This window comes from Calonectris borealis, chromosome 4, assembly GCF_964195595.1.
Source record: "Calonectris borealis chromosome 4, bCalBor7.hap1.2, whole genome shotgun sequence".
Taxonomy (NCBI): Eukaryota; Metazoa; Chordata; class Aves; order Procellariiformes; family Procellariidae; genus Calonectris; species Calonectris borealis.
This window is the reverse complement of record NC_134315.1, coordinates 46,217,044-46,230,217: the sequence shown is the minus strand read 5'-3', so window position 1 is coordinate 46,230,217 and position 13,174 is coordinate 46,217,044. Positions and strand designations below refer to the sequence as shown.

The following is a 13,174-nucleotide window of genomic DNA, read 5'->3' as shown; positions in this document are numbered from 1 at the left end:
GTTTGGAAGAACCAATCAATTCAGAAATCCACAATGTCCCTTTTATTTTGTTAACAGTTTCTGTTTGTAGATGTCAAAAATGTATAGTGTTGCCTTATAGGTAGTATAACATGGCTTGCCTGGGGTTATTTTCAAGGATTCCTTCAGGACAAGGGCGAATGGATGTACCTGTTATATTACCACCTTTCACTGTCACAAGGCCTTTCATTTTTAACTTCTGAAAAATAAACCCAAGAAAATACTAACAGACTCAGATATTTTGGATATGATTAGCAGAAACAGCTCTAGAACGCAGAATTACGAGTAGTGCAAGAAAAGGGACTCAGCTCTGCAAGAAGCAATTCCTTTGCCCCACTCTCTCTCTGATAGGAAAAGGACCAGATCATGATCACAGTTACACTGTTGGAAGCATGAGAGTAGGTTATGGTCCACAGAACATGATTCTGTTCACCTCTGAAATCAACACTCTCATTTCTAATGAAGATAAAATGAAGCAGACTGATCTAGCACAAGAGAAGAGAAAGCCCATGAGGATCTTAATGCTTCTTCATAAAGAGAGAATCGTCAGCTGGCTCAAAGTTAAAATAGTCCCCACTGTAGAAAGATGTACATAATAAGCCGTATCATAAAGTTCTGAGGTATTATAACTTTGATTAAGCTAGAGTTATAGAACTTGCATGTCCAGATTATTTTAACGACAATCAGTACTTGTGAAGGAAACCTCATCACAATCTTTTTCACTGTACTTCGTTTACCCAGAAGATTACAGCTCAACACTGGTACCTAGTTTAAATGTGTTTTTACAGCGTCATGGAAACATGATGTACAGTCTAAAGTAGCATTCATCATGCCATCACCAAAATAAATACTAAAATAGCTTCAATATTCAAAACAAATAAAACATGCTGAATCTTGCAAGTCTTACATGTATCCAAAATTTCCCTCACTGCTATAGAATCAATTAGGACTCAAAATCAGATTCCAAAAAAGGGAAGAGAGAAATAAACGATGGAAGAGAACTGAATGAGATGATTGCACTGGTCAAGACTAAATACTTTTGGCATATCTATAAATAAATAAAAAAGCATTAGAGATTTGATAAAGCTGATTGGCATCTTTGACATCCTATCTTTTAAGATGGAATAGAGAAAAAAAATGGTATTTGACCCATTAAATAGAACAGAAGAGGTAATACATCCTACTTAAAAGAAAGACTGTGTAACAGATAAATGGCAATTCAATACAGCTAAAAATAGAAATGTGCTGACTTTGACGTGTCACCGTTAATCAAATCCAACCACTTCATTAAAAAATTCAGTAGAAAAGGTATGAGAGAGATGTAATACATGGGTTTAAGAGGTGTCATAAGCATAATGTATGAGGAAAACCTGCAATTAAGCCGTTAAAGCGAACTTCATATATCCTGGTTGTAATGCACACAGAATACTGCTGGACCACATAGAAGATATGACACTGCAATTGCTGCATTGCAATTTAGCTATTATTTACTAAGGAAAGTTCAAAATAAGCTGGTCAGGAACCAGTTTTTGTATTGAACAAGATTGGTAGCTTTTTGACTATGGTGAGATGGGGGTGAAGGGGTGAGAGAGTCACAGCAAAGACTCCACAAGATCAGAGGGGCAATGGCAATAGCAAAACTTCTTGAGGAATGAAGTAAGACCATGCAGAGCAGCAATTCAGAAAGTCACCAAGTTGACTGAACCCTGGAAGCAGGCATTCCCTCTTTCAGGACACTGGAGAAAGAAGAAATCTGTTTATATGAATTTTGAATTTCTAATCTGTTTTGCCTATTAATCCTCACTTTCTTTAAATTTAAGTCCTCTAGTTTATATCCTAATAAATTTTTTTGAGATTTTTTACTTTGAAGAGTTGTTGTCTTTGTGGAGCAGAAAAAAAGATTGAGGCATATTTCCCTGACATTTCTGGCTCACCTGGGATTCTGTCATAAATGCAAACACAAAAAAATAAATTCTTGGCAGACAGGGCATTTATATTTATGACCATTGCCTTAAGTCATAACTGTGTCATACTAAGAACGATTTAACCATGCATAAAGAGAAGTTTATATGTAGGTCCATACTATCCCATGGGAGAAGGCAATGTGAAAGGGAATAATTCATGAGGTTCTCCTGAGAATTTTCTTAAGAATAAAAAAAGGGGGAAAAAAGGATGAGAAGTTGGAAGGAAAAGAAGAGGGTAGATGTCAGGAGTCGTTTCTAGGAAATATGCTTTGCATTTTAGACAATCTGAAAACATTTCTGTCATCAATTGCTGAGAAGAACTCTCCAGAATGGAAGGAAGCATGTTCTTTCAGAGGACATTAGCTTTTAATGGCATCTCCACTATGGTGCTTTGGGGTTGGGGGGGGGGTGGGGGGTGGGCATGGGGGAATATATCAATAAGAGAATGCAGACTGTTGAATGATACCAAAAAAGTGTAAGTTGTAATCTGTAAATTAATTTTAACAAGATGAACAAATTGGAAGTTTTGAGAGAAAGATAATCTATACATAACTTCAAAAACCCCAAAATGGAAATATTACGTGCTTCCCATGAAGGTAGCCTAAAGAAAGATATTACGAGCTTTTATCAAAAAGTAGAAGTTGAACTGCCCTCTCTTAAAAAATTACTAATTTAAGTATGTTAGCAGATGTTAAACTTTACATGTGGACAAGTCATCTGAGTAGATCTTGTATAAATTGAGAACAAAGGGCAGACATCTTGTAAGAAAAGTGCAATTGCTGACAGGCATAGGGAAGAAGCTGAAGGCAAAACTGAAGGAAAATGTCAGAAAAAGAATAAAGTAAAATGAGATATAAAAACTGTTAAAAAAGTGAATGAACTAACATGAAAAAAAAGTAATATGTATTGCATTTGGGAAAAAAATCTGCTATTTTAAAATTTTCCATAAGTGAGAATTATTTTCTATGATGAATAATAGGTTAGATAAAACATATTCAAACAGGTAAGTAGAAAGACAGATAAGAAATTTCAGATACAGGATAACAGCAGGCAAAAAAGCCTTTATAGATGTGTACTAAAATATCAGCAAAATATCAGTCCTGTGATATCAATTCTCTAGTGAGTCACAGTACAATTATATTACAATTTAAGTTAAGTAAAATTTGCAGAGGCATACAATTTTTCATGGTTTCATTCAGATGGATGCCGATTTTCCCTGACTCCCATCAGTTTCAATAAGAGAAAGATCAGTAGCAAGATGCATTACTTCCACAAATAGTAATCATAAGTACCATAAGAAGAATTGAGAAGTACTAAGGACTTCTAAAATTACCAACTAGATATTATCAGTAACATTATTAATATCTGACCACACACTTGATAGCATTCTCTAAGTTATTTTATCATTTTTTAAATGCACTACTTAAATACAATTTTCATTATCATCCTTTGGAAGTCAAACAGTATTCCTTAATATTTCTTTAAAATGTCTTAGAGTATATAACATTATTCATTATTTAAGACTGGCTCTTAGTCACTCCATAGTTGACGGCCTTAGACATATATCCTGTATACTTTCAGTAAAGGAGTAGACTATTTTTCGACAAAATAGAAATTCAACAGTCACAATTTGAGTTTAGGCTTGGACTCTTTTGCTTCTTCTTGTTGCATTTTTGCATTTGGCAAAACACTAGGACATTACATTGTTCTCAGTTTGTCCCTCCCTGAAGCGAATAGTTTAACTCTTATTGAGAACTGCATAGTGCAAAAACTTAATTTCTAAGTATGAGCACTTGCTATGATTTACAAAATCACGTTGTCACTACTGCTTGGTCTGATTGGTTTCCTATGTATGTGCTGACTTCTGGTTATGATGATCTGTGACCCATTTTGCTGAAAAAAAAATTTATCTATCTTTCCAGGTCAGTGCTTGTCATGTTTTTTCAGAAGGTGCACTACTATTTACACAACATTATCAGTCTTGAGATGCACGGATGTGGTTCTTGTATAACTGAGTAAATTAATAATTCCCAGAGTTAGACAAACATGATTGTAGTTTATAATATAGCCATAGTAAAGCCTAGAATACATTGCCTCTGGGGACATCTTAAATTATATAAGGACTTAGGGGTTTTGAATGCTTAAAATTGCCTGAATAAGTACAACACATTCTTTGGTGGCTAAATTGCAACATAAACTGGAGCACATTATGTTTCCATCTGCATTTGCTCCTTTGAAGTTAATATTTATTTAAGTACTAAATTCATTTTCCATAGTGAAATATAAAACACCACTCTTTTTTGTCCAATTATTTTTCTTTTCCCCAAGGTTTTATTTTTATTACATTGCCTGAATGGATACTAAATTATGGCTACATAACAAACTTCACGTAAATGTGAAACTGTAAGAACCAAACAGGGAATATATGATGAACAAGGTTCAGAAAGGTATGGAATGAGCAAGGAAATATGGAAGGAAAAAGAAAGAAGCAAACCAAAGGAAGATCTAGAAATAAATACAGGTGGATCAAATCAGTGCAAACAGTGAAACATGTAAAATAAATTTTGAAGAAAAGAGACTCTGGGGACCAATTTAACTCAATGTCTTCATGCCCATTCTTTTTTTTTTGTATCCAGACTCCATTAACTCTTTCTTCCACCCTTTGTTAGTTTAGCTACAAACACATATTAGATTAATATCACCTACATATATTTGAGTGCTATTAATTTTAGTGCCTCACTCCATGGATATTGGATCTGTAATTCTCTTTCTATATTTGAATCATAACTAAACAGTTAATATTAAAGGACTAAGCTATAACATAATTTTTGCTTAAAAAGACTTCCAAGCATTCCACTTTATGTTTTTCTTAAACTAACAAATAAATGATTAATACATCGATCTTCAGAATTATGTGCTCCTGTCACTGGAAGCTTTTACTCTCTTTATAGTTCTTACTGTACCTGTACACAAAATGCACATAGACATCATCCTAGCACTCAGGTAACACTTTGCAGTCCTTTCTTTTTATGTTTGTGGGTTGCCAATCCAGTACACTGGCACACATTCCTCCTCTCCTATTAAATATAAACGAATCTGGCCAATTCTAGCAATTTCAACTTTGCTTTGAATGTCTGATCACCATGAGCCTTCATAAATTCCATACTCAACTCTCTTCCAGCTGTGATAAGTACTTCAGAAGTGTACCAGGTTGGCCCTGGCTAATAGCCAAACTCCCACCCAGCTGCTCACTTACTTATTCCCCCTCCACCCCCCACATCAAGACAGGGGAAGAAAATAAGAGGAACATGAATGAATGCGAAAGCTCATGGGTTCAGATAAAGACAGGGAGATTGCTTACTAATTACCATGGTGGGCAAAACAGGCTCGACTTTGGGAAATTTAGCTTAATTCATTGCCAACTAAAATAAACAAGTAATTACTAATTTGGGTGGTGAGAAACAAAAAGGCATACATCATTAAAACAGCAGCTTTCCTCCCCCCCTTCCCCACGTGCAACTTTATTCCTTCACTCCCAACTCCTTTACCCTCCGCCCCAGTGGTGCAGAAGGTTGGAGGGGTAGGTCAGTACACAGCAGTTTCTCTTTGAGTCTCCTTTCTCTTCACCCTTTTCATCTGCTCCAGCGGGGACTCTCCATGGGCTGAAGTCCTTCAAGACAAACCTGCTCCAGTGTGGCTGCTGTGGATATCTGCTCCACCATGGAGAACCTCCTGCTCCTCCAGCCTTGGACTTCCCTCTGCTGTTTCTCACTCTTTTTGTTCTCTACCCTTCTCTCTCTCTGGTGTTTTATGCCCTTTTTTGAATGTTTTCCCAGAGGTGCCATAAGTGTGGCTGATGGGCTCAGCCGTGCCCTGCGGTGGGTCCAATGGAACCGGATGGAACTGGCTGTGCCCGGCATGGGGCAGCCCCTGGCCTTTTCTGTCAGAGGCCACCCCTGCAGCCAACACCTGGGTACCTGCATCCGGCACAAGAAGTTTCTCTGCTGTGTTTTTTTTCTTTTCACTTTCATACTCAAAATGTATGTTGCAGGCTTTGAAAACACTTGCTCTTTTCATGTCTGCAAATACAGTCAACTGAACCTTTCAGTTTGAAACTGAACTGTTAGCTTCATTATTTCCATTCATCATTTCCCTTTTATTTCTCTGTGTCCAGATGCATGTTCCTGTTTCTATCTACAGCTCATGCCGTGTATTATACTTAGACGTGATTAGTAAGAACTCCAAATCATTATTTACAAGCATCATGAATATTTACAGAAAGCTAACAAATATTGCAGCAATGAGCTTGTGAACATGGGCAAGACACTTTGGAATATCAGTCATATGATTAATACCAAACAAAAACAACCACTATTTAAACTGAGAACTTTTCAGAGGATGCTGGTTTTATCGTAAGCCTCTCAAGTGACTTAAAGCTATCATTCAAGGAAGATGAACTTTGAAACTGCCCCTTATTTTACAAAGCACCACTGTGAGGAAGCTCAATTTACAAACAGAGCTAATGTAAAAACAGCAAACAAAAGAAAGGTGATGTGCGAGTACAATTGCCACCTTAGAAATAAAAACATTCATTTCAAGAAAATGAAATAAAAATAAACAAACTAGATATTTGATTGTGGCAATATTCAATACACGTAACAGTTCCAGTGATTTTGGATCCACTTGAGTCAGAGAGCAAGCACAACTCCTGATGTAACAGCTTGTCCACATTTATAACTTTGCTAATATAAAATGGCCAAAGCAAAATAAGTATACCCACAAGCAAACAAAATACAGCTGAAAGCTTATTTTTAGAGTTTTGTCAGAAGATGTAATTATGTTTCTCATTTTCCATTTTTCTCCATATTTTGAGGTCATGGCAAAGTTAGGTGGTAAATATTTGCCTTCCTAAAAAAAGATTTCTAAGTTACACTGATATTCACTGGTGATTCTTTAAGAAGTACCATATACACTGCTGAATATTTGGAGGAATGAGCAAAACAACCAATTTTGTAGTAAAATACTTATTTTGGAAAAAAAAATTATTGAATTATTAGAGGATAAAGTTATGATTATCATCTGTTTGCACTAAGTCACCATGCGTTTCTTAAAATGTTCATTTCACAGATTTCTTTTTTCTTTTAGACGTTTGAAGACTGTATAACCCTGAATGTATAATGCTGACTGTATTTTGGGCTGCAATTTTGTCCTCATGTGCTTTTATTGCTGGATTTATTCTTTTAAATGATTGGTCTGTGAAACATGTTTTCTCTATATTTAACAACAAGGGTTTGAATACACAGCAAAATAAAAACAGACTGAGTTTGGCAGGCATATCATTTCCATTTCTTTTCTTTGAAACATCAGGAGTATGGAGCTTGTTACGTATCACTTTTCTATTCTTTAACAGCTTATTATCAAAACTTTTCATAAATAGAGCTTTCTCTTACTTACATTGATATCTTCCAAATCTAAGCTATTCAGAACAACATTGTTCCTCTTCCAGATGATGGGAGGTCTCAGAGTTCCCTGGATGGCACAACTTAAGACAGCACTTTGTCCCACTGTTGCTGCAGTAGTGCTTAGTTTTTGATCTTCAGGCAGACTCAGCTGAACTACCTCTGCAAAAGATATATTGTTTGTAAGATTAATTAGCAGGCAGTTTCATAAGGTTAATTAGCATGCAGGTTCCATACACTGGTAATTTAAGGATTTGAAATGGAATCAAAGTAAAAAGAACTTCCAACAACCACAGGAAGTTCAGAGTATTTCAAATAAAGGTCAGCATGACATTTCAATTAAATTGACTGACAACTATCACCCTGTTAGAAGAGAGGCATTTAACATGAAAATGAATTTCAGAGGTAAGACTGTAATAAACATGACAGTGTATCCAAAGTCAGACACTGGAAGTTATTTGACAGTTAAGGCCAATGCAGCAGGGTAATCAGCACCTTCATCTGAACTAAGATGGCAGTACTGCTCTAAGAGAGAGTTCATTTTCAGAAAAGAAAAATACAAATGGAACTCAGAGTACCAAACATACAGGATTGAGACTAAAATGGACATCAAAGTGAATTCTTCATTCAGAATATAAAATTAAGGTATAAGATTTCTTTTCTGGTAAGCCAGTTTTTATGGGGCTTTTTCCTTGATATCAGTGAAAACATGGTTTCCAGGTCAAACTGACATTAGTAATCTCTCCCATTTCAGTCTCAGAAGAATATGCATTAATCATAGTCCAAACACATTAGTTAATGTCATTTTTAAAAAACAGTGTTAAAATAATTTCTACTACATTTCTCTGGTCAAACATGATTCCTTTTACAACAACTGCAGAAATTCAGTGCCAGAATAATAAATAGTTGTGTAGTTGAATAAATCTCTCTAAACACAGGAAAAAAGAGAAAGAGGGGGGGAAAAAAAAAAAGAAAAACTGAAAAAAAGAGAGCACTTTATGGCATCAATTCCGAAACTGCTCTGTCTGCCAAGGAACAGAAGCAACAACCAGGATGGACTATAGCACCTGGTAGAAGTACAGAGTACAATACTGTATAACAGTTAAAGACAAACCTGAAGTAAATGCAGTGTGTCACCTGAAATATGGTGAATTAACTCAATCCACAAATACTTGCCGCCTATTTTCTGCATTTATTGTGCAACACAGTAGATATTGTTAGTGTTTATAAGCTATTTCACAAGGCTGGCCAAGCCACTTTTAATTTATTTAGTATTACCTAAAATACCCCAATGTAAAATATCTGTTAAATGGTAAATTTAGTGGAGGCAGTTTCAAAAGTGTGTCATAGGTTTTTGTTTGGGGTTCGAGTGTGTGTGTGTGTGTTTTGTTTTTTCTTCAGGGTAGACAAATTGTTAACACATTTAGAAACAAACCCACCAAGAACACATGCAAACACACATGTTCTGCATAGATGCATGTGTATGAGAAAATTCAATCAATATGAGAAATTTGAGGAACACAAAATTGCTTTTTCACATTAAAGTTATTGGTTGCATCATGAAGAAATTTCATGATTGCTCTTGAAAAGTATCCAGCATTTCTGAAATTAACACCAGTGCAGCAAATTCAAACTCACTTCATGTCCTGTGAAAATGAAGACAGCTTACGGCATGGTATGTGAAACATCTAACAAAAAATGTGTGATTGCAATACAAAATAAATTTTGTAAGTTAAAAAAAAAAAAAAGGAAAGAAAATCCTAATGAAATTGAATTCAGTATGAACAAATATGCTGGTAAATACAGAGCATGCATCCTTTAAAGGAAAAGTATTTTTATATTTAATTTAAGGAAACCTTTGTCATACAATTTTGGAGCAAATCTATTTGATGCAAAAACAAGTAAATAAAATTAATATTAGTAGAGAAGTACTCTCATCCCTTTCAACTTAATGCTATGGAAAGTACATCTTCCCCTATTTTTGATTGCCTCTGGTATTTCATATTGCAAGAAAAATAATGCATGACTTAGTAACTAACTTTGTACCATAACACAAACTAAAACCAAAGTAACTGAACAAATTTCAACAAGAAAAAAATAAATTATGTGAGCATCCATGTTCATTTCAATCCAAAGCAAAAAAGTTCTCATTTTTCAGGTTAACCAAAAGTTTATCATTATTCAAGTTTTCAAATAATCTTTTAAAAATTTAGACATGTGTGATGGGAGTCCAGACGTTGAAACTTTCTATGCGAATCTATGTACTAAACAGATCTAATATTAATAGAAGGCCACTTCACTTCAACGTCCCACAACTCATTTGGACACTTGCATAAAAAAAGAATGATACATATTAATGTGATGACACTGTATACTCTTCCCTCTTGTGTAATTGCCTATAGGTTAAAGGCCAAACAGCTGAGAGTTGTCTTTTCACTTGTGGTGTGCCTGATTAAACATAACCTATTAAAATTCTGCATTTGTAAGGATTTTGTCATATTAGACAAAAGAACTATATAGGAATTGAAGATCATCCAAATAGCAATTTTTCCTCTCAGCTGCTAAAGCATGAAAAATCTCTAGGTTTTTTATCTTTCATTTTTTAAGTAAACTACAAAAGGCATCATGTATCTATTCTCTTCTAATTGCCAAATTAATTTCTTATAAGAGAGACATTAATACTTCCATTATAGCAAAGCAGCAACCTATAAGCAAGCTAAGATCCTTTACAGGTTCTTTTTAGCCTCATAAAAGCAATTTTTTTTTTTTTTTTCCAAAATGTAAGCATCAGAGAGGCATCTCAATATCTTCAGGAAAGAAAGCTTTGTTGTTCTGTAATTAAACTCAATGGTTCAATTTTGTGTGATTAAAAATATTAATTTTATATTTAGACCAAAAAAAAACCCTGATTCTTTTTTCTTCCAGAAGGAATGTTCTATGACTTAAAACTCAAGTCTGCCCACCAGACATGCACAAATGAGATTGACTCATTTTTTTTCTAACTAGATGCATTATCTGATAAAATTTGTTACACTAAGGAAAAGGAAATGTATGAATTATGTTGAATATTGTGCTATTTACTGTAGTTTTTAAAATTTACTGCATCATCAAAAGCATTTCAGCTCATATGTTATAGGAATTGGCTCTTCAGTGACACTATCATGCAGACTTCCTGAGACATACCTGCATGGCTACTGAACTGATTCAAAACTTCTGGTAGACAACTGATAGTACAAATATTTTGCTTCTTTATTGAATTCACTATGCAAAGATCTCAAAAGGTAGATAAATCTTCTGATACTGCATTTATAAAGGGGTAATTATCTGTGTTTTCCAAAGTCACTATTTAATTTAGGAAAGTTATGAACTAATGATCATGAAATCAGCTTGTGCTATAGGGCCCTCTATAAAAAATGCTAACCTTCACATGATAAACTGAGATAGTCAATTTAAATTGTACAAGATTGGAAAGTCTTTTTTCAATTAACTCCAGTATTACTATGGATGCCTGTATACAGAAGGTTAGTAACTATTATAGACATGTTTATAATTTTTAATTACAGTGCAACACTAGAAAGGGAACCTCTATCAAATGTAAAACTTAACATTTTTTACCTTAGCAAAGATGGTATTCTGAAATCAAGAGAGAAGCATTACTGTATTATTTTGTTGACACTAACAGTTCATCTGATTTTTATTTTTTTTTTAAACTGCCTTATTTTTAATAGTAATGATAGCCTTGCCATACACAATAATAATAATGTAAGATAACAACACTAATTTTGCCAGAGGAATTCCCTAAGAATTATTTAAATAATTCCCAGTCTTCAATACAATATTTTTATATTCCATTTACAACTTCTATCACATGCCTATATTGTAATAAAATAGCTGAAAGCAAAATTTCATAAAATTAAGAAACAGTTGTCCTACCTGGAACTAGTCAATGCAGTGATGTTACGTATTTCTTAAAAGTTATGAAAAACTTTTCTAATAAATGTACTAGAATCATTGCTTTCCCTCAAAATACTGAACAACATTTAAGTAAAAAAACTTCATATATTAGACAATTATGTACATTTTAAATTATTATTTCATAGGAAAAATATTATATATAAGTTATAATATAACTTTTCTTATTTTCTAAACACAAAACTATTGCATATATTCTCTCCTTATTGGGGAAAAAGAAAGAACCACCCAATCCAAAAAGCCCTAAGCCTACAGAGCAGTACCTGGAGCAGAACTCTTTGACAGGTAACTCCCTGAAAATCCCTGTTCATGAACTGCCTGCAGCCAGGATGGACGAGGCAAACACTGGTGTGGGGGGAAGGATGTGGTGTGTGCAAAGCATTCTGAGGTGCACAGGGCAGCATCTCTCTCAGAGCCCAGGCACCATGACATTCCTTTGGAAACAGAAGAGACAGGCCCAGGAACTAAATGATGCATTTATCATCTCTTCTTTCCTCCCTGAAAGAAATAAACCTGGTTCTGAGAGCAAATACTTTTTTGCCACAGACTGAAGCTATGGCTCTGGGAGATATCACCTGCTAGGATGACTCCTAGCTTTCTCTCCTTGTTGCCCTTGTAGAGCAATAATTCTCTGAAGTTTAACCTCACATATTTTGTTTACTTAATTTTACATGAAAAAGCAGAGTAAAGGTTCAGAAAAACTGGAATTGAAATTAATTCAGTTTACTAATACCAACACCAAGCAAAAAAATAAATTTGGATATTGTTGGTTACAGAGCAGTAATATTATATATAAGTAGCCAGTAGACTTTACCTTTTATAGAATCATAGAATCATTAAGGTTGGAAAAGACCTCTAAGATCATCGTGTCCAACCGTCAACCCAACACACCATGCCCACTACACCATGTCCCTAAGGGCCTCATCTACACGTCTTTTAAATACTTCCAGGGGTGGTGACTCCACCACTTCCCTGGGCAGCCTGTTCCAAGGCCTGACCACTCTTTCAGGAAAGAAATTTCTCCTAATATCCAATCTAAACCTCCCCTGGCACAACTTTATAGCTTGCTGTTATCAGAACCATGAATGCTCTACTACGGTATACTGTATTAATGAGTTTGTTTGTAACTCCTCCAGATGCAATATCAGTCTGATATACATCCCTAGTTCTTAACTACAAAAAGTCACTGGATATGTTCTTCCAGATAAAGAGGAGAAAGGCAGAAAAAAAAAAAGCCCAGCCAAACCCATTTAAATAAAAGCTAGAGGTATAGTTAGGAGATGTGGACAACAGAATAGGTTACAGACAGCTGCGTAAAAATATCTGGTTGGAAGTAACATAAAGAGGTGATTATAAAAGAGGACAAAAGTGGTGAAACCAGAGTAAGTGTTAACTACTGGGAAGACATTTTAAAACATTAACACTGACCAGGAAAAAAGAACTCTTACTGAAGGGGCTCATAAATACCCACTCCTGCATTGGTTGAGGAATGCGTGTTAGATGGTTGGAAGGGTTTGACAAATCTCCTGGCTGCTACAGCAATTCTGCACAACTCCCCTACCCTTCATTCTGCTTAATGGTACTGAGTCAAGTTCTTCTGGTTCCTTCTATCATGTTTTTCGTTACTGAAGTTATCACTGTATTTGATCCAGCTTGAATTCATCCTTCTTGAAAACACATGAAATAAAACTAGACACAATATTTTGAATGAAAAAAGTGCAATGTATCAACAAATCCATATTTTTTCCCGAAAGACTTCAG

General features: G+C 34.9%; 1 protein-coding gene across 1 annotated transcript in view; it reads right to left on the bottom strand.

Moving 5' to 3' along the window:
- Nucleotides 1-13,174, bottom strand: part of FSTL5 (follistatin like 5) — a 346,821-nt gene that overhangs the window by 110,096 nt on the left and 223,551 nt on the right. Inside the window, exon 7 of the mRNA XM_075149403.1 lies at nucleotides 7,437-7,603. Coding sequence (XP_075005504.1) covers nucleotides 7,437-7,603 — 167 coding nt within the window. The remainder of the gene's footprint in view (nucleotides 1-7,436; nucleotides 7,604-13,174) is intronic.